Consider the following 20,092-nt stretch of genomic DNA (forward strand, 5'->3'; position numbering starts at 1 on the left):
CAAAGTCTCAGCTTTGCAAAAAAGATATCCCATAATAATCATTATCTCATAATCTCAGATTTTAGTGACCTCATGGCGTTTCCTCTACCTTCTCTCTCAGTGAATGTACAAACAACTTTAGGGAATGCTAGCAGCGCTTGTCTTGTCTCCTAGTCTTGTTGAAGTAGGTACCAGCACTAATGACAGCTTCAGTGAGAGTGGAGAAACACTCTCAGACAGACATGACAGGGTTTACTGTATACAGCACCAAACTGTTAGAAAGAGGAATACAGCATGACAACTCTTCCAACACCCACCTTCCACACATCCAGCACCAGCATACAGTATTATCAAGATTATTATTCATGCTTGTAAAGCATACATAATGCAACACCTCAAGTTCCTAATTCATGTTCTTGGCTGTTTTCTTGGACTTGTCACTTGTCAGACAGTTTTTCCTTTTGATTCAGGATTCAAAGACTTAGTTTAATTTAATTATTTGTCACATACTCACAGGTGTATGAGGAGTCAAATGTTGATGCGGCAGAATCTGCTAGACTGTGCTAAAAGTAATGTCCAAGATATATATCGGAAACAATACTATAGTATTGCCTTTAATCATGCAAATGTCTTTACTGATTGTTTGACCCAGATAAAAGCAGTTGAAGACAGGCTAAAGATTGTTGCAATCAGTTTTTCACAATCACTGGTAGCTCTAGTCTAGAGCAGTGCATGGCCTGGTTTATTTATTGTGTGTTGTGTATTGATGTACAGTATGAGTGATTGCTTTATGGCTACTTAATGTCACCATGGAGCAGCAAATACAGTAAGACATTTACTGCAAGAAGTATGCAGCAAAAGTAAAAACCAATATTATAAACTTGACAGGAAATTCCAGGGGACACATACAGCTAACCTTTTGGAAGTGTAGGAGGATATAGAACATAAATTCATATTAAGAGATCTATGTTGATCCTGTTGGCGATGTCTGGGGATATAAATGATCAATGGAATTTCACTGCTTTACCTTTGGCTTAAATGTGGACAGCATCCCTTAGGGAGCGAGACAGACCTATCATTTCTGCTTCTGCTTCTCGTCTTTACTAATTCACGTTAGGATAGCCTTCTTCAGAATTGAATTCACTGTGTTACTCAAAACCAGGCAGAAGTGAACGTCTCGTTCAGTTGCGTGAGTTCTGAGTTGACACAGTTTTCCCCTTGGGATAAGTTGACAGTGTGAGAAATATGAGGTGTGGCGTGAAGTGTGTGCATGTGAAGAGCGTCGTTTGCGTTTGTCTCATGCGTGAGTCATGCGTGAGTCTATATTCATGCAGCAAAAAGATGAATAAGTTAGAAATTATAATAACCAATTATATACTGCATACTGTATAGTGCAAATAGCAGTCAATATGTGGTGAACAGTTCTGCACTAGGTAAAATGAAATAAAAAGTACAATGTATGGATGGGGCGGCGTTGGCTCAGGGGTAGAGTGGCTGGATGATGGTAACCGTAAGGTTGCCAGTTCGAACCCGGGCTCCCCAAGAGTTAGTGTCGAAGTGTCCTTGAGCAAGACACTGAACCCCTAATTGCTCCCGATGTGCTGGTTGGTGCCTTGCATGGTTTCTGCTGCCATCGGTATATGAATGTGTGTGTGAATGGGTGAATGTAATGCACAATCTCTGTAAAGCGCCTTGGATAAAGGCGCTATATAAATGCACCATTTACCAATGTATGCAAGAAGGCTGTGCTAGATAATTTCCCAAAACACAGTACAGTACAGTATGTGCTCTGTTGGTGAGTGGGTATATTTAGAGGTTAAAAACAGTTCAAGGGACCGTTCACGGAGGCTGGGGGAGACATTCTTGGGCATATGGGGACCACGGACTGAGCCGGGTAGAGGTAAATAACAAATATATATGGTGATGAACAACACTGGAGCCAGGAGATCTGTGCAGGTCTTGATGACTCGCCCGTCAATGTGTGTGGGCACTGGGGCAGGCTGCTGTCCTTTTGTCTGAAGATAGGGCAACTACTGTGTCTGTGTCAGTGGCGTTTCCAGGAATTACATTTTGGGCAGGCAAGAATTAAATTTTGGGCAAGATGTGTTAATTGTCGTCCCCCCGCGCACAATCAGTAGCACTAAAGGTTTTCAAAGAGATATACCTGCCAGACAGTAGGATACAAAGGCTGAAAGGCATGCATTTGCATTCGAATGGGTGATTGAGGGTCGCGCTCTATACACAACGGCCAATCTGCTGTCCACTAATCGTTCTCAGGTCTTGTTTTTGTCCCTAGTGTATGGATTTTGGCCAGGCAGAAAATGGATTTGGACAGGCGGACGCCTGCCCTCGCCTTATTGGAGATACGCCTCTGGTCTGTGTGCTTTGTTGCTGGCTGCAGCTTGGCCACTGGATCTCCTGAGCTCTGTGGCTCTTGCTGGACATTGAGTAGAAACACAGTCAATCAACACCACTCTCAAGTTGCAACTGACAAAAAAAACCTGCTGTGTACACATGGGGATTACTAAAGTTTTAAACTAGCAGTAATAGATAGATAGACAGAAAATGACACAACATACAACCAGGACAGCAACGGCCGTGGGTGGCCAGCTGCTCTCACCCCAGACAGTAGTGCATTTGGTGCATTTGCCATCTATAGCTGGTACTTTCAATATTCTGTTTAACACTTTGTACGTTCCGTTTGTTCAGCCTTGGTCACACCCAAATGATGTGCATTGAGTGGCACATCTTTGCAGCACATACTGTACCTGAATGGCGTTTCTGGGCAATGAGTCCATGCTGCAGTGGTAAACAACCTCATCAGAAACCTTTCATTGTTTATTAATAATGAATGGTGTGATGAGAAGAAGCTGTGCTGACTGTACGGAACAGCTGCCAAACACTTGATGGAATAGAGAGAGAAGTACGTAGCGGTAGTCGAGCATGGGCTCACTGGCTGAGAGTGTGTAGGCTACTGCAGTCTATGATACAGCTGACTCTACAGTCTGCACCAGAAACCCCCTGTGTGGACTCTGGGACAAAGACACAGCATGTGGCACTTTGTTTTGGCTGGGTATTCGATGTCTGTAACTCTGAAATATCTTCTCTCTCTTCCATTCTATCCTCTTCTCTTCTATTCACTTCACTTATCTGCTCCTTTCTATTCCCCTCTGCTCTTCTTTCTCCTCCCTTTTCTTCTGAGAGTTACTGTTTCCATCCTTCCATCTTCCTGTCTCCATCTCTCTCCCATTCTCTTGCTCTTCATTTTATTTTGCCCTACCCAGTGTATTTGTATTTATCTCTCCACTATCTCTCTCTGGCTGTTTCTCTCTCTCTCATCAGAATCAGTGTTTGGAAGGACAGGTATTTTTGTTTAAGACTTCCGCCAGTTAACAAGCAGAGCCTCTTCTTAGGAACCAGTCATTTGTCAGAGCTTAACGTTCCTCTCTCAGTGCTGAGGACACCTCTCTGCTCAGAACTATGCAGTGCTAAGGATCGTACTTTGACTCTGCATTACAAACAGACAGCAGAGCTTTCAGAGGAAATGAAAACAGGAATAAATTCACAAGTACTGTACAAACATTCAGCCAAATATATGATGTTACCTACTCACACTAATCTTTACACACTGCAAGTACAAATGCATAGGCATACTGTAAGCATTCACGAGTAGTAAATCATGCAACAATGTAGGCGCATGCACGCACGCACGCACGCACGCACGCACGCACGCACACACATACACTGACACACACTCAACCATATGTCTAGCGGGGTTATCTCTTGCATAAAAGATTCTGCTGGAGTGTCACATAAACAGAGTGGAATGAATCAGTTAATTAATTGTTAAGCTTCATCTCTGATCTTGGAACAGCAGTTAACCTTCATGTCAACTTCAAAGCAACACTGTAATTAGGATAGCTTGCAAGCAGTTATACTGTATAGAGAAGGAGAGACAAAAAGGGGAGAAAAAGAGGCTGGGAGAGAGAGAGAGGGGAGAAAGGAACAGCGGAGCGAGAGAAACGGACACAAATAAGTTAGCATCAGTCTCCTCTTCCTGCATGCATTAAAGGCCTGGGGCTTTAGTATCAATGAGGTTAATGAATGTTATTCTCCACAGACCAGCTGTATACTTAAGCGAGCAAAATCTCTGTGTGTCTTGTGTATGTATGTACATTATGTAACTTGTTTGTCTTATTTGTGTATGTAATGGCGATGTTATCTGCACATTCAACTGGATGGAGGAACATTTTGAATCTGGAATATTGCACCCTCAAGTGTAATATTGCCTATTTGGAATTAATAGGCAAAAACAACAGGGACACATGCAGCACGTGTCTCTGTGTCTGTCGTGCGACCAAGCATGCTCAAACATGTGGTGCGCATCCCCAACCGGATCGGCTTGGAGCCACTCTGATCCATTTTAAAAACAGTTCCACGCTTAATTCATGCTCAGCTCCCACTCCACTCCGCTGGTATCCTCTGGCCTAGACCCCTGGAGGCCAACTACACGTGTATAGTGTTTAATTGGTTAAAGAAAACAACATTTATTCCCCTATTCAACAGAATGTAATTCAAATACTCCACCTTGCATAGAAATATGTTCAAGGCATGAATCAAAGATCTTTCTGCTTCAGTGCAGTGTTTTAACAATAGCATAATGTTTTTGTTTCTAATCGCAGCATTGTTTCTATCTCTGTCCATGTCCAGTCTTTTCCAGGTAACAGTAATGCAGACAGTGTGGTCCAGTACAAGCTCCAGCGACCAGTACTAGCTCGTTACCTCCGACTGGTTCCACTGGCCTGGAACACCAACGGGCGCATTGGACTCAGACTGGAGACGTATGGCTGTCCTTACAGTAAGTCCCCTCTGCACTGCAGTGTTCATTGGACTGGAAAAGCTTTGATTCTCTTTCAGCTCGAAGACACTGCTCAGCTTTATTGTGGAGCGAGTTATATTAAATATACTGTGCGTGAGTGCGTGCATGTGCGCGTGTGTCCTGAGGGCTTTCATCTTTGTCTTTGGATGGTTTAAATTCAGTTTTGGTGTATGAGAGAGATGTAGCCTAAGAGTAGGCTATATGAAAGCCTTTTATAAATTATACTATTGGTATTTCACACAGGTGTTGCCAAATAACTAATTATCTTGCCAGTCAGATGTGCATATGACATATCTAGGTCATATCAATTTAATCAGCAGAGGCTGCAGAGCAGTGCTGCTTCTCACTCTGCACACACTGACTGACCAGCTAAAGTTTATGCCTACTTTAAACCATAATATGACAAACCTTGGATTCATTCTTCTGAAACGAGCAGCAAGCACAGTGATTCACACATTCAGGCGGGCATTGGGTGTTATTGGAAATGGATGCACTGCAAACGAGTAGCTGTGTGTAGCTGCTGCTGACCACTGCGCTAAACATTATGACAGGCGTGTGGTGCGCGCGCGAGAGAGAGACAGAGGGATAGAGAGAGAGAGAGAGAGAGAGAGATAATTGACATATAAATATAATGCACTCGTCTCGGATGTTACTCACAACTTCACAAGCAGCAGCTTGTGAAGTCTTGATAATCCCGTCTAGTTAACGCAGGGCCTGATTGGTGCGCGGTTGGATCGATGATTTTTGCAATGAATTTATCAAATGAAACTCTCAGCAAGGCTTTGAACTCCATCCACTGGACCACCACGTAGGCCTAATGCGCTTGATAGATGACGCAGACACGCAATGTCAGTGAGACTAATGTGAAATATGATCAAGCAAAACTAGATTTTAGGATGCAGACACGCATTGTCAGCGAGTAGGCCTACTACTAAATGTGAAAAATATCAACATGTAAGCAAAACTATAGATATTAGGTCTGAGATGGAAAGTGATTGTTAACATTTATAAGCCTATTAAAAAGGGAGGGGGGACGCTGCCCCCGCGAGGCCTCGCAAGGCGCGTGGCCCTGTGCGACAGCACCGTTCGCACTACCCTTAAAGTGGCCCTGTGCCTGCCTGCCTGCCTGCCTGTCTGCCTGCCTGCCTGCTTCTGTGTGCATTTGTGTATGTGCTTTTGTGGTTCTATGTGTGCATATTGGTGTTCCTGTTTCCGTGTGTTTGTTTCCTGGGGGCTTTTAATATTATTTTCTCAGATGAAGTGCATTGCCACAACATAGATGAAAAATATTTGAAACAATACACTGTAACAAGACAAAATGAGGACTATTGAATTAAAGTAAACATATGTCCTTGTTGTCAGACTGTCACTCTACATATTCGCTAATGACTGCACCACTGTTTCGTCATGCTTCAGCAAGTTTAAGGTACAGAGGTTTACAATAGCTAATACATCCAGTACTAGTTTACAATAGTGAACACATACTGTGGTTCACACAATAGTGAATGCAGGCAGTAGTACTAGTTAACAATGGTGAATACAGGCAACACTAGTTTATGAGAGTGAACACATAAAGTACACAGCTAGTTCACAATATTGAACACATATTATACAATAGTTAGGGAATGGGAATACAATATACATAAATGTAATGTAATGTAATGTAATGTACGCTACCTCGTCTTATGTCTCTCTAGAAGCATTAATATTCCAAACGAGGTGATTGCTGAAGTCAGAAATGACCACAGAACATACCTGCATTATAATCAAAACCATGGAGAGCGCCGTAGATTTAGAGTTATGAGCAGTGCGCATGCGTGAAACCAATCTAGGATCGCTGAAGAAGGAAAGGCCAAAAAAAATCAATAAAAGGGACATAAAGACACTTATACACGTCCAAGGCACCCCGTGGTTTTGATTCTAAAGACGTGTATACACGTCATTAGCATAATTAGAGTTAATGCATAGTTTAGTGTTATTTTTCAGTAGTTAATATACAGCACTAGTTAATACAGTAGTTAACATATAGCACTATTCTGACAACAAATGTAGTGATACGTATGTACTGTATCACTATATGAAAATAATATAGAAGAAAGAGAACAGCGGGATCCTTCCTTTCCAGAAACTCTTCTCGGGGACAAATCATTTTTGATGTCCGTTTTGTCTTCATGGGAGGATTTCTCATATTGAATTCATATTGCCACACAGAAATGTCATTATCACAGCTTGCTTTTGCAAATTTTGAATGCGGCTGTAAGTTTAGTTTAATTACTTTAACTTATTATCGGTGCTGTTATTAATCTGACTGTCATTAATGTGACTCCGCCAGATGGTGGCAGTGGTGAGTTCCTTTGAACTTGTGAACTCAATACTGCCACAATCTGGCAGAGTCAGTTTAGTTATTCATCGCACCTGCTAAGAAGTATCACATTTGACAGTGACAGCATACTTCACCTTTTTTTCCCCTCGCGGTTTTATTTTTACCACAATGTGTCTTAATAAACTAGCGGTTTCCTTTTATGAACCAAAAATGATGAAGAGACCTTTTCTCCCTTTATGTACAGCTATTGTTTTCATGTTAATATTATAGATTCCATGGCAACCAAGCAACGTACAGTGGATACTGATAGGCCTACATAATGTTAGATGCATTTATCCAACATGATATTCTGACTTGTGACATTGCAGTGCAGTTCAGTCTGTCAATCACTGGGAGTCTGGGACAGAGGGCACGCAGCAGACCTCAGCACATTGGAGATGGCAGAGGCACAGCTGAAATGGGCTTGTTAATTAATGGCTGAGAAGAAAAACACTTGCCATGCCTGCAGGTTACATTGAAAAACATTAACACATGTGACTCAGCTAAGTGGTTCAAATCCACCTTGTCACATCCTGTTATCTGCTCTATCCACATCCACATGGTCTGTACTCTGCACATGCAGCGCGGAGCCAGGAATTCTTTATGAGTAAGGCATAGCCAATATGAGGTAGGCAGGCACCCGGCCGGCCGCAGCCTCCCCCCCCTCGACGCAGTCGACGCAGATTTGATACAGAAGTTACCGAATGTCCGAAATACAATATATATTTATGTTGTCGCTGTATAGCTACAAATGCCTACAATAGTTAGATAAGATTATTGCTAAATGATGACAACAACGTACACTTTTATTTTGTACTTTCATGAACCACAAGCACTGCACCAGATATAATGGAGCCTACTGTACATGAGAGAAAAAGGGAAAAAGGCGTCAAAACCCCAAATGCTATATTGAAGCCAAGATACTGCAGCTAAAGTTCTCAAACTCTCTCTCTGTGTGTGTGTGTGTGTGTGTGTGTGTGTGTGTGTGTGTGTGTGTGTGTGTGTGTGTGTGTGTGTGTGTGTGTGTGTGTGTGTGTGTGTGTGTGTGTGTGTGTGTGTGTGTGTGTGTGTGTGTGTGTGTGTGTGTGTGTGTGTGTGTGTGTGTGTGTGTTCACAATATTGAACACATATTATACAATAGTTAGGGAATGGGAATACAATATACATAAATGTAATGTAATGTAATGTACGCTACCTCGTCTTATGTCTCTCTAGAAGCATTAATATTCCAAACGAGGTGATTGCTGAAGTCAGAAATGACCACAGAACATACCTGCATTATAATCAAAACCATGGAGAGCACCGTAGATTTAGAGTTATGAGCAGTGCGCATGCGTGAAACCAATCTAGGATCGCTGAAGAAGGAAAGGCCAAAAAAAATCAATAAAAGGGACATAAAGACACTTATACACGTCCAAGGCACCCCGTGGTTTTGATTCTAAAGACGTGTATACACGTCATTAGCATAATTAGAGTTAATGCATAGTTTAGTGTTAGTTTACAGTAGTTAATATACAGCACTAGTTAATACAGTAGTTAACATATAGCACTATTCTGACAACAAATGTAGTGATACGTATGTACTGTATCACTATATGAAAATAATATAGAAGAAAGAGAACAGCGGGATCCTTCCTTTCCAGAAACTCTTCTCGGGGACAAATCATTTTTGATGTCCGTTTTGTCTTCATGGGAGGATTTCTCATATTTAATTCATATTGCCACACAGAAATGTCATTATCACAGCTTGCTTTTGCAAATTTTGAATGCGGCTGTAAGTTTAGTTTAATTACTTTAACTTATTATCGGTGCTGTTATTAATCTGACTGTCATTAATGTGACTCCGCCAGATGGTGGCAGTGGTGAGTTCCTTTGAACTTGTGAACTCAATACTGCCGCAATCTGGCAGAGTCAGTTTAGTTATTCATCGCACCTGCTAAGAAGTATCACATTTGACAGTGACACTCATACTTCACCTTTTTTCCCCTCGCGGTTTTATTTTTACCACAATGTGTCTTAATAAACTAGCGGTTTCCTTTTATGAACCAAAAATGATGAAGAGACCTTTTCTCCCTTTATGTACAGCTATTGTTTTCATGTTAATATTATAGATTCCATGGCAACCAAGCAACGTACAGTGGATACTGATAGGCCTACATAATGTTAGATGCATTTATCCAACATGATATTCTGACATTGCAGTGCAGTTCAGTCTGTCAATCACTGGGAGTCTGGGACAGAGGGCACGCAGCAGACCTCAGCACATTGGAGATGGCAGAGGCACAGCTGAAATGGGCTTGTTAATTAATGGCTAAGAAGAAAAACACTTGCCATGCCTGCAGGTTACATTGAAAAACATTAACACATGTGACTCAGCTAAGTGGTTCAAATCCACCTTGTCACATCCTGTTATCTGCTCTATCCACATCCACATGGTCTGTACTCTGCACATGCAGCGCGGAGCCAGGAATTCTTTATGAGTAAGGCATAGCCAATATGAGGTAGGCAGGCACCCGGCCGGCCGCAGCCTCCCCCCCCCTCGACGCAGTCGATGCAGATTTGATACAGAAGTTACCGAATGTCCGAAATACAATATATATTTATGTTGTCGCTGTATAGCTACAAATGCCTACAATAGTTAGATAAGATTATTACTAAATGATGACAACAACGTACACTTTTATTTTGTACTTTCATGAACCACAAGCACTGCACCAGATATAATGGAGCCTACTGTACATGAGAGAAAAAGGGAAAAGGCGTCAAAACCCCAAATGCTATATTGAAGCCAAGATACTGCAGCTAAAGTTCTCAAACTCTCTCTCTGTGTGTGTGTGTGTGTGTGTGTGTGTGTGTGTGTGTGTGTGTGTGTGTGTGTGTGTGTGTGTGTGTGTGTGTGTGTGTGTGTGTGTGTGTGTGTGTGTGTGTGTGTGTGTGTGTGTGTGTGTGTGTGTGTGTGTGTGTGTGTGTGTGTGTGTGTGTGTGTGTGTGATCTCGGGACCCATCCGATTAAAACACCAACTGCAGAATTTTGGTAGTGTGTATCGTTCGGCCGTAATCGTCGTCCGAAGTTAGTAGGAGGGGCCTATATCACAAAAAATGCCATAAATCACGAACGAAATGTCCAATCCATCCCAAATTTGAATCACATGTCGCGGGTGGTTCAATCAACCAAGTACCAGTTAGGGTAGGGTCGGGCCGGGCCATCATTTTTGGGCCCGTTGAGAACTGCAGCTGCTTGTTATGCGCGTAATTTCCCATTGATTTCTAATTGATTTCATTAGCTAGGAATTGTGTTAGCCGTGTTGTTGGTAGCTCCTCCATAGCGGATAGAAACCCGATGGTCTCTGTAGAGACCGACAGGCAACAAATCATGCGCGGGTGCTGGTGGTGAGCGGGGCTGGTGTGATTGCTGCCGGTCAGCCGATGTAAGCAGTGCCTTGGTGGTAGCCTACCCTACCGCACAGGTCCTCGCGTCTAGAAGTTTACCTTGGCCTGGACAAACTTTTTTCTTTCTCCGCCGCTGTGTCTGTGCTCTGCTTTCTCAACAATCAAATGAAGAAAGTTGGGACGTGTCGTGTGTGTGGTGTTTATACATCGTCACTGTGAATGACGATGTATTTGTGGGCATTTGTGAAAAGACTCAAGCCCCTCCAGACAGACACGCTGCGACGCAGGACCCACAGAGACTAGATGTGTATTCTTCTGTCTGATACACTGTCTGTCCGCCTTGAGTAGCGGCTATAGGCGGCATATAATTTTAAATAAACGGTTCTCGAAGGGGAGGCAGAAACGTAGCCATGGGAGGCGGCTGCCTGCTCTTGCTCCGCCACTGTGCTCTATTGAAACAGAAAAGCCTTGTCTGTAATGTTAAAATAGGTGATAGCAGTTCACAATATAATCAGTACAAACATCACAGATCATGTAAAAGTCACAGACATTTTTCTTATACATTGCATATTATATACAATATAAAAATAAAAACGTCTAAGGACACAGAAAACCACATCAGGGACTCGGAACACATTAGTTTGTACATTTGTATTGTGCTAGTGTTTTTCATGGATAAATAACAGTTATTTGTTCCATGGGACATATCAGTTGATTGACTCTGGGGTGAACGGTATGGATGCATAGAGAGGAGAAAGCCCTAAAGTAGTCTAATCTCATTCATGCCTACAGTCTCTGTAATGAAGATGGTGGAGACCAGCTATCTGGAGTCTGTATTGTCATGAGCTAGAAAGTACTACACAGTGTACAAATGCATGGTTTGAAGTGGCTTTGTGTGTGTGTGTGTGTGTGTGTGTGTGTGTGTGTGTGTGTGTGTGTGTGTGTGTGTGTGTGTGTGTGTGTGTGTGTGTGTGTGTGTGTGTGTGTGTGTGTGTGTGTGTGTGTGTGTGTGTGTGTGTGTGTGTGTGTGTGTGTGTGTGTGTGTGTGTGTGTGTGTGTGTGTGTGTGTGAATTCATGGTTTGAAGTGGCTTTGTGTGTGTGTGTGTGTGTGAATGCATGGTTTGAAGTGTGTGTGTGTGTGTGTGTGTGTGTGTGAATGCATGGTTTGAAGTGTGTGTGTGTGTGTGTGAATGCATGGTTTGAAGTGTGTGTGTGTGTGTGTGTGTGTGTGTGTGAATGCATGGTTTGAAGTGTGTGTGTGTGTGTGTGTGTGTGTCATAAATGATACATAGCTTGCTGAGTTAGTTCAGTCAGATATACTCAAACGGGTTCATGCTGTGCTCAAGGGCGCATACTACCCGCACAAGTATTTAGCCGATCTGCCCTTTCTGCCCCACAGAGACGGCGTTTTAGGGGACTTAACCGATTCTTTTTGAAACCGGCTCCCAGAGTGGCAAACTTCAGAGACGCTAATTGTCGTCTCTGTGTGTACAGCAAATGCCGCCTATTTGCTGAAACGGTGACGCCAAAGTCCCCTCGCCCCCTCCAAACTAACCTCACGTCACCAGGCTTTCCACCTCCAAAACAACTGATGCAGGTTTATGACGAGCCTTTCATAACCAATTGCCAATTGCTTAATTGTTATTTATTAATGTGTATATTGTATGTGAATGAATGGTGTTGACCTTTGACCTGTAAAGGGAAGGCTTTAATATTGTTTGTGCATTTGTTCATGAAGTGCTAATGGTTTATTTCACCATAACCACTTACATAAGTATCACAGCTATTTTATATTTGCACATAATGTCTATAAATCTCTTCTCCGAAAATAGCCGATCTGTAGCCTGTGGGCTTGTAGATGAGACAGATATAAATTATCGTCGGTTTAATAATAGTCGGTTTGCACCCACAGAGATGTATAATAAACGTAATAATAATAAACGTGGGCCATGAGATATGTCTGCAGATTTTCACTATGGAAGCATCTATTATACATTTGAAAAGGTGTGCCCAACACGTGTGCCCACACCAGGAAAATAAAGTCACCAGCTACTACGTCACTGACACGCTGCAACACGCTGCAACACACACTGCAACAACACACTAACACGACACAGCCTTACCCTCCGCGTCGATCCACGGCTATCTCCTCATGTCGCGCCGCACGGCCACACTCAACAACACCCGCGTAAAAACTGTCATTGCACTGCCACTAGAGCCACCTCCCGTCCACACTCACAAACAACATCAATATCAATAATAAACACAAACACGCCACAAGCACCGACACCCCCGCCTAATTTGTTGCCAGGTCTATGAAAACAACCCCAGAAAAAATGCCATTCAACACGCTACTTACAACTCGCTTACAATTCGCGGACCTGGCAACACTGCATCCTGTTTTCCCATTGGCTACGGTTGCTACAACACGCATTTGCACTGCATCTTGGGAGCAACACAGCTTAATGTAGGGGTCACCGATTGCTGTGCTACATCCCCCTCATGTTCTCACCACCCCGTTCGGCTACACCACACACACTAACCTACACAATTCTCCACATGCAACACAGGGCCCTTATTGGCTAGCCCCCTCACATGGCGATCCCCACGCAGCCAAACACAGACCAGCCAGCCAGCCACACACACACACCCACAACGGCCACGTTCGGAATTATCGCACTGAGCGCACTGTGCAAATGCAATGCAAACTAATAGGCAAGTGTGCTTCGGTGCGGTATTTCCCAACGCGCCCATCTCATCGACACAACGTGCGCAGTCGGATGCCAAGGTCTTCCGCGCATTATTCCTTTCCCAGTCTCACCACACCACGGACTCATTGTAACCTCGCATCAGTGTCACTGCAGACACGTAATCACACTGTGGAGGATTTGTGACTGAGTGACTGTGTGTGTGTGTGTGTGTGTGTGTGTGTGTGTGTGGTTTGATTTCAGCATGTTTTACACTGCACAGTTGCGCAGTGCACACCATGGGACAAATCGCCTTTTCACCCCCTGCCACTGTGCCCACAAACGCATGTACAAGAGGAAAACAATCTAAACATTATATACTAACGTCAGCATCGGGCAGATTAACACACACAAGCGTTATTAGTTGAGTTTTCTTATTGAAGTGCCTCTGAATTGTAACTGTGCGTTTATGTCAGTCAGCGATGCGATCCGTTGTTATTCAGCCACGCACGGACTGGAGAGAGCCGACGTGTTTCTCTCACTTCGGCTCATGTAGCCCTCATTGTAACTACACATATTGTTCCCGAAGAAACAATGTGGGGTCACTGCAATCCAAAAGATTGTAGGCCTACTATAATGCAGTCAAGGTCCCCACACAAATATACTACAGTATGTTCTGCTCCATTCTCAACATCTTTTGGTTTCCAAAAACACTAACTTATTGTAAGTAAACCAAAACAGTTAAAAGCAGTTTCATGTCTGCTTATTTTAATTTAATTTAATTTGCTTTGATGTGAAAATAAAATACAACAAATAATAATAATACCCATCCGTTAATACATGTGAAGGGCACAATACTGGGTTTAAAAACACAGCTGAAACATGAAGTGGAGTCTGTCAAAGCTCGCAATTTCCTTCTTCCCATTGCGCTGCAACGGAACTAGGATGAGCCGCCCGAAGGGCGGCGAAATTCTAGTTACATACATGTATAATATTTTCTCTGACTCAACAAAGCCATTGATTCACCTTCAACTATACCATCGATCTCTGCTGCATGTCAAGACATCTCCACTGTCACGTCATCTCCATTGTCTTTCATGTCATGTTGTGTGAAATGCCCTTTTACAATATAGGCTACATCAACATACATGTCTATTCTAATATAGCAGTATACACTATACTGTACTACAGCTTTCTCCGATATCCGGAGCGATACCGCTCTCGTCTGGACTACATGCATAATTAACATAACCGCAATGTGGACGCTCGAAACGTTAATGTCGGCTACAAAACTTGTGCAGTTAACGGATCTCAGTTTGCAAGACCCACATGTCATTCGCTGATGTGGCAGTTAGCTGACCAATTGGGCGGGGTATTTAAGCCAAGGATAGTCTAAGAAGGATGAGACGCGAAGACCGTACGGGCGACGCCATGTTGCTTTGGAAGGAAAGAAACATGCGCAGTTGAGACCAAGGAAGCTGAACGCGGAAGTGTTGGCTGCATATAGCCCATTGCGCATGTTTCTTTCCTTCCAAAGCAACATGGCGTCGCCCGTACGGTCTTCGCGTCTCATCCTTCTTAGACTATCCTTGATTTAAGCTCACCTAGACTGCATGCTTCTTCCTGCCTTCCTTCTGCATATGGTTCCTGGTTGTTGTCATGTGATGTTTGCTCCCACCACCACCCCAGCACCACCGGTGGGCTCTGTTATTTCTGTTCCCCATGGGGGGTTGTTATTGTATATCTATCTCCCTGCTCTTAATTTACAATTTAGGCATTTAGCAGACGCTCTTAATCCAGAGCGATTTACATTAAGCAATAACAAAAGCATGGCATACATCACATATATAAAAAGTAGTTATCATGACTACTTTTAATGTTTAATGATGGTGTTTAATTGTGCCGAGCAGGGAGAAAAATGTAGCAGAGCCGAACGCTAAGATAAAATATTATATGCACTCTTGTATTCTCATTCTATAATAGATATTGGTTAAATCTATTTGTGAGTTATCTGACTGTGCCACTCAATCATGTGTGTGTGTGTGTGTGTGTGTGTGTGTGTGTGTGTGTGTGTGTGTGTGTGTGTGTGTGTGTGTGTGTGTGTGTGTGTGTGTGTGTGTGTGTGTGTGTGTGTGTGTGTGTGTGTGTGTGTGTGTGTGTGTGTGTGTGTGTGTGTGTGTGTGTGTGCGCGCGCGCGCGGCTGATTGACAAACAATGCAAGCCAGGCTCATTAAAAACTCTTGGCTGAGGGGAATTTGTGCTTTTCCTGGAGAGTTAAATCAGCAGATGTTTCTTTTAATGGGGGTGATGGTGGTAAACATTACTAGATTAATAGATACACATTAGTATACACAGTGGATATTCCAGGCATGATATTTGACATACTACATAAATACAGTATATTCACAGATATACATTATTGTTTTGACTGTAGACTAGATGAAGGCACACTAGATCATGTAATACAAAACATTCGTATATGCTAAATCTCAATATATCATACGAACATTTGAAGCATTTCCTCTTGTGTAGAAAAAAAATCCATTGTTTAAGATGAGCAATGACTACACTTCCATCCTGTTACAGCTCATGCTCGCAATCTTTAAGATGTTGGTTTACATATGCACAATCTACTACTGTATGTAGTAGGCATGTTGACGTTGTGCATATGTGCCTACTTAATAAATGCCTAGTTTATGCAGTTTATGCAGAGTGTCAGGTATAGAACCAAAACAAAGAGACCTGCTCTTTAAGAGTTGATTTATTATTGTAGACAGTAGATATACAGTAAATCTGTGGTGGATACATTCCCAGCAGAATCTTACTGTTAAGCTCACTCCAGTTCCATTATAAACCGCATGTTCTTGTTTGGGTCAGAGCTGCATTTCCCCAAACCATCTAGAAGCCCTACAATCCTTTGTCTCGTTGACACATCACATCACAATGGCCAGGTGCTTTTGGGAAACAGGGCCTATCTCTGTTCCATTATAAACCACATCTTAGTGCTCAGATTCTCTTAATTCCACTCTAACCTGATTTTGGCTGTTAGTGGTCTTGCTTTTCAGAAGAGTGTTCAGAAGCACCTAGAAGCCAACATACAGTAACTGTACAATTTTGAGATTTCATTTATATACAGCACTTTAGACATGGTTTACAATGTGAAATAAAATATATGGCACAGCAGTAGAACAATGGAGTGAAACGAGACTAGCATTACTTCAATAAATCAAATCAAGTCAGCTCAGAGGGTGGTGTACCAGTGATCAAGGCATGCGTATATTTATTTAGAAGGCTTTAGTCTTCATGCTGAATCAATTATGAATAATAATAATATAATAATAATAATTCTGAATCAATCCTTTTTCAAGCAGAAGTTTAGTTTAGTTTAGTTTAGTTTAGTAGCACATTGTGTAATAATAAATGGAAACAAAACCACAAGAAGCCAAAAGGCTTAAAGGGTCACGCTGAATACATTTGACCTAATTTCAGTCTAAGGTACAGCGAACGGGTCTCGGGACCTCCGATTGTACCAAGATTCACTGATTTGAGCCAATTAATTAATCTCTGCATGTAAAGTGATGTTCAACCCTTACAGCGATGAGCAACATTTCATACATGTACTGTATGTGGGAGGTCAAATGCACATTATTATGTCAAATTATAGTTTCAATAATATCCTCAACACAAATGTCAACGTCTTTGTTCTTGTGTTCTTGTGTCCCAGGCTCTGACGTGGCAAGCCTTGATGGCAGCAGCAGCCTTCTCTACAGGTCGAGTCCTGCTCAGAGCTCCACCACCAGGGACAAGATGTCTCTGAAGTTTAAGACTTTGAGGAACTCTGGGACGCTGCTCCACGCCGAGGGGCAGAACTCTGGGACGCTGCTCCACGCCGAGGGGCAGAACTCTGGGACGCTGCTCCACGCCGAGGGGCAGAGAGGACACAGCCTTACTCTGGAGCTGGAGAAAGGAAAGCTTCTACTGCTGATCAGACAAGGTACTGTACAACACAGATGTTACAGTTGGGTGCCACCGATATTGTCCCTTATCATTTGACCCATTTAGGCCTGACCTCAAAACTTTTAAAAATCCTTCTAAATCCTGAAAAAATCCTTCTAAATTTTCACGATTTTTCAAGAAATAGCAGACCTACAAGCTCGTAGCGCGCCACTCGGTGGCGCGCTATGAGCTTGTAGATCTGCTATTTTTCAATAGCTAAATTATAACATAATGTTTAAAACACCAAAAGGGGTTCCCGCCCAAAATGGGTTAACTGTCCTTTTGCGCAGATCACGCAAACCTCAGCAAAAAGAAAAGGACAATATCGGTGGCCTCCAACTGTACATTATCAATAGGGATGTCCCCATACACTTTTTTCGTTTTCGATCCCGATACCACAATTTCTGTGTTAGCCGATACCGAATACCGATACCAGAGAATAATATTTATAATAATACAAAAATAAAAAATATCTTATTTTGAAGTCCACCGACCGGGAATAGTGTTTATAGCTATCTAGCTATATGTGTTGTGTTTATAGCAGACTCCTCACTCAAACGTGCACTTGCAGTTTGGGCAACTCCAAAGTAAACTCCACATGCCCCAACATTTTATTTACCTGCCATAGTGTCAGCCCCTTACCCCTGTGTCGGATCTGTGGTTAGACTTGCATATTTGCTGATAAAGATATGAACCGATACAAATAAGGGCCGATACTTTTCCGATACGATACAGTATCGGGACATCTCTAATTATCAACATACCGTATAAAACCCAACAGTTGAATCAAGGCTAAACAAAACACAAAGAGTCGAAGTGGAATTTAAATCAGGATAAAAAAGGCACTTGCCTGCACATTCTATTCTAATAGCGGTAATATATTCCAGCACAGGCGATATACCTGTAAACCCTGCTACAGTCTCCCAAGGTACAACAATGCTGTCAGAAAGATACTGGCCATATCGATTGTTCGGGCCTAATAGATACCGATGTGTATACAGCGGCTAGATCCCAACAGACACCGTTGTTATCTATAGATAATGGTGCTATCTACCAAAGTACAGCACTATAGATATTGCTGCTATCTCCTATATCGTTGCTGCAGAGTGGAAACCTTGTATGTCCTAAACATTACATTTCAGGAAATGGAATAAAGAACCTGTGCAATGGCTGGATATGTAGTTATAATTTAAGTAAGGTCTTGTTGATAATTTGCCTTGGTTCAATATTTATAAAACCCTCAGACAAAGCAACCACTTTCACTTTAAATTGTTTGAAAATGACAAAGAAATTGCTGCGCTACGCTGGCTATTTTTGCTACTTTTGTGTGGCAAAAGTAGCAAAAAAACCCAAACAACATACAAAGTTGAAATGTTACACTGTACACTGTTGTTTTCCCCGAATCAGTGGTTCAACAGTGAATCATCTGGAGAATGAAGCCGTTTTACTTGTATTGTCAGGGTTTCAAACAAACCACTGGAGAGATCAATAAGCCAAGGCTCTCAAGATACTTTCTCCAAGTATGAGTTTCTTCTTCTCACCATAATAAGTGCTGGACATACTGCAATGTAGCTAGCTGGTTAAAAACTGAGCAACAAAGGCTTTTTGGTATCCAGGAAAAGGGAACAGAAGGTCATATGGCTTGGAATGGAACACTCACTGTTGCTGTTGTTGCCTGATTGAAACCATCCTTCCATATAGTTACAATAAGCCTCTGCATCTCTGACAAAGGACATCTTGATCTCCCACTGTGTGTGTGTGTGTGAGTGTGTGAGTGTGTGAGTGTGTGAGTGTGTGAGTGTGTGAGTGTGTGTGTGTGAGAGAGGGTGTGACAGAGAGGGTGTTTTTTGACACATTGGTCCAAAACGTTTGTTCCTACTGTCTGCCCATGTTTTGAAGAAGTTAAAACCTTATGCTTTTGTTGGAGTGAGTTGCCAAACACACCCACGCAGGGTGCCATCCCCAGGGTAAAAGTAGTATGGAAAACTTACTCAAAAGTAACAATTTCCCACTATGGTTTTTCCTATTTGTTGAAGGAGCATGAAGGCCCATTAAGACAGTGGTTCTCAAACTTTTTAATATTTTATCTCAAGGTTAATTAAGAACACCCGCGGCAGTCGGTAGTGTTTCTCGGCGGCATCAGTCCGACACTCTACCCCAAACCCTTTCCCTAACCATAACCGCAAGCACGACGCAGCACATGTCGGACCAAACGCACTGCCGCAGAAGCGAGCGGCAGTCAAGTGTCATAATCCTCCCAGTTTCCCCCGGCAATTGCCGTCCCTTCTCCCGGCAGCGCAGTTTACCGGCAGTTGCAGCAGCTGGACCGACAGAGCAGCGGAATGGAGCTGTCATAATCCATCGGAGGCTGCATGTCCTCTCCCCGGCAGTGCCACGTCTCATGCCGTTGCCAGATTATGCACTTGCTGCTTCTGGGGAGATGGACGGATGGGTGGATGGATGGACGGACGTTTTCAGTTTAAGGATTACGGCCGGGCTCCACCAGGCGCGTCAGCGTCGCGTCTCCGTCACCGTCAGGGAATGTTCCCTTTTTAATCAATGAAGGGTGGCTCCACTGCCCGCGTTGACGGAGACGCGACGCGTGCATTAAAATTGAACCGGTGCGTTTTTTGACGCGACGCAGACGCAACGCAACGCGTCCGGTGGAGCCCTGGCGTTAGGTTACTAAAGTATTTCCATCGAGCCATCCACATGACGAATTGCGTCATCATTTCATAGGGGATTCACACTGAGACGGAGTCCGTTTGAATCGAACCGTTCCCGAATACGGTTGCCTG

The 20,092-nt window shown here is 43.0% G+C and overlaps 1 protein-coding gene across 1 annotated transcript in view; it reads left to right on the top strand.

Annotated features, from left to right (window-relative positions):
* LOC306943458 (contactin-associated protein-like 4) overlaps positions 1-20,092 on the top strand; it is a 148,430-nt gene that overhangs the window by 40,174 nt on the left and 88,164 nt on the right. Inside the window, exons 4-5 of the mRNA XM_079529820.1 lie at positions 4,690-4,837; positions 17,023-17,292. Of these exons, the coding sequence (XP_079385946.1) occupies positions 4,690-4,837; positions 17,023-17,292 (418 nt within the window). The remainder of the gene's footprint in view (positions 1-4,689; positions 4,838-17,022; positions 17,293-20,092) is intronic.

Source organism: Electrona antarctica (assembly GCF_951216825.1).
Source record: "Electrona antarctica genome assembly, chromosome: 19".
Lineage (NCBI taxonomy): Eukaryota > Metazoa > Chordata > Actinopteri > Myctophiformes > Myctophidae > Electrona > Electrona antarctica.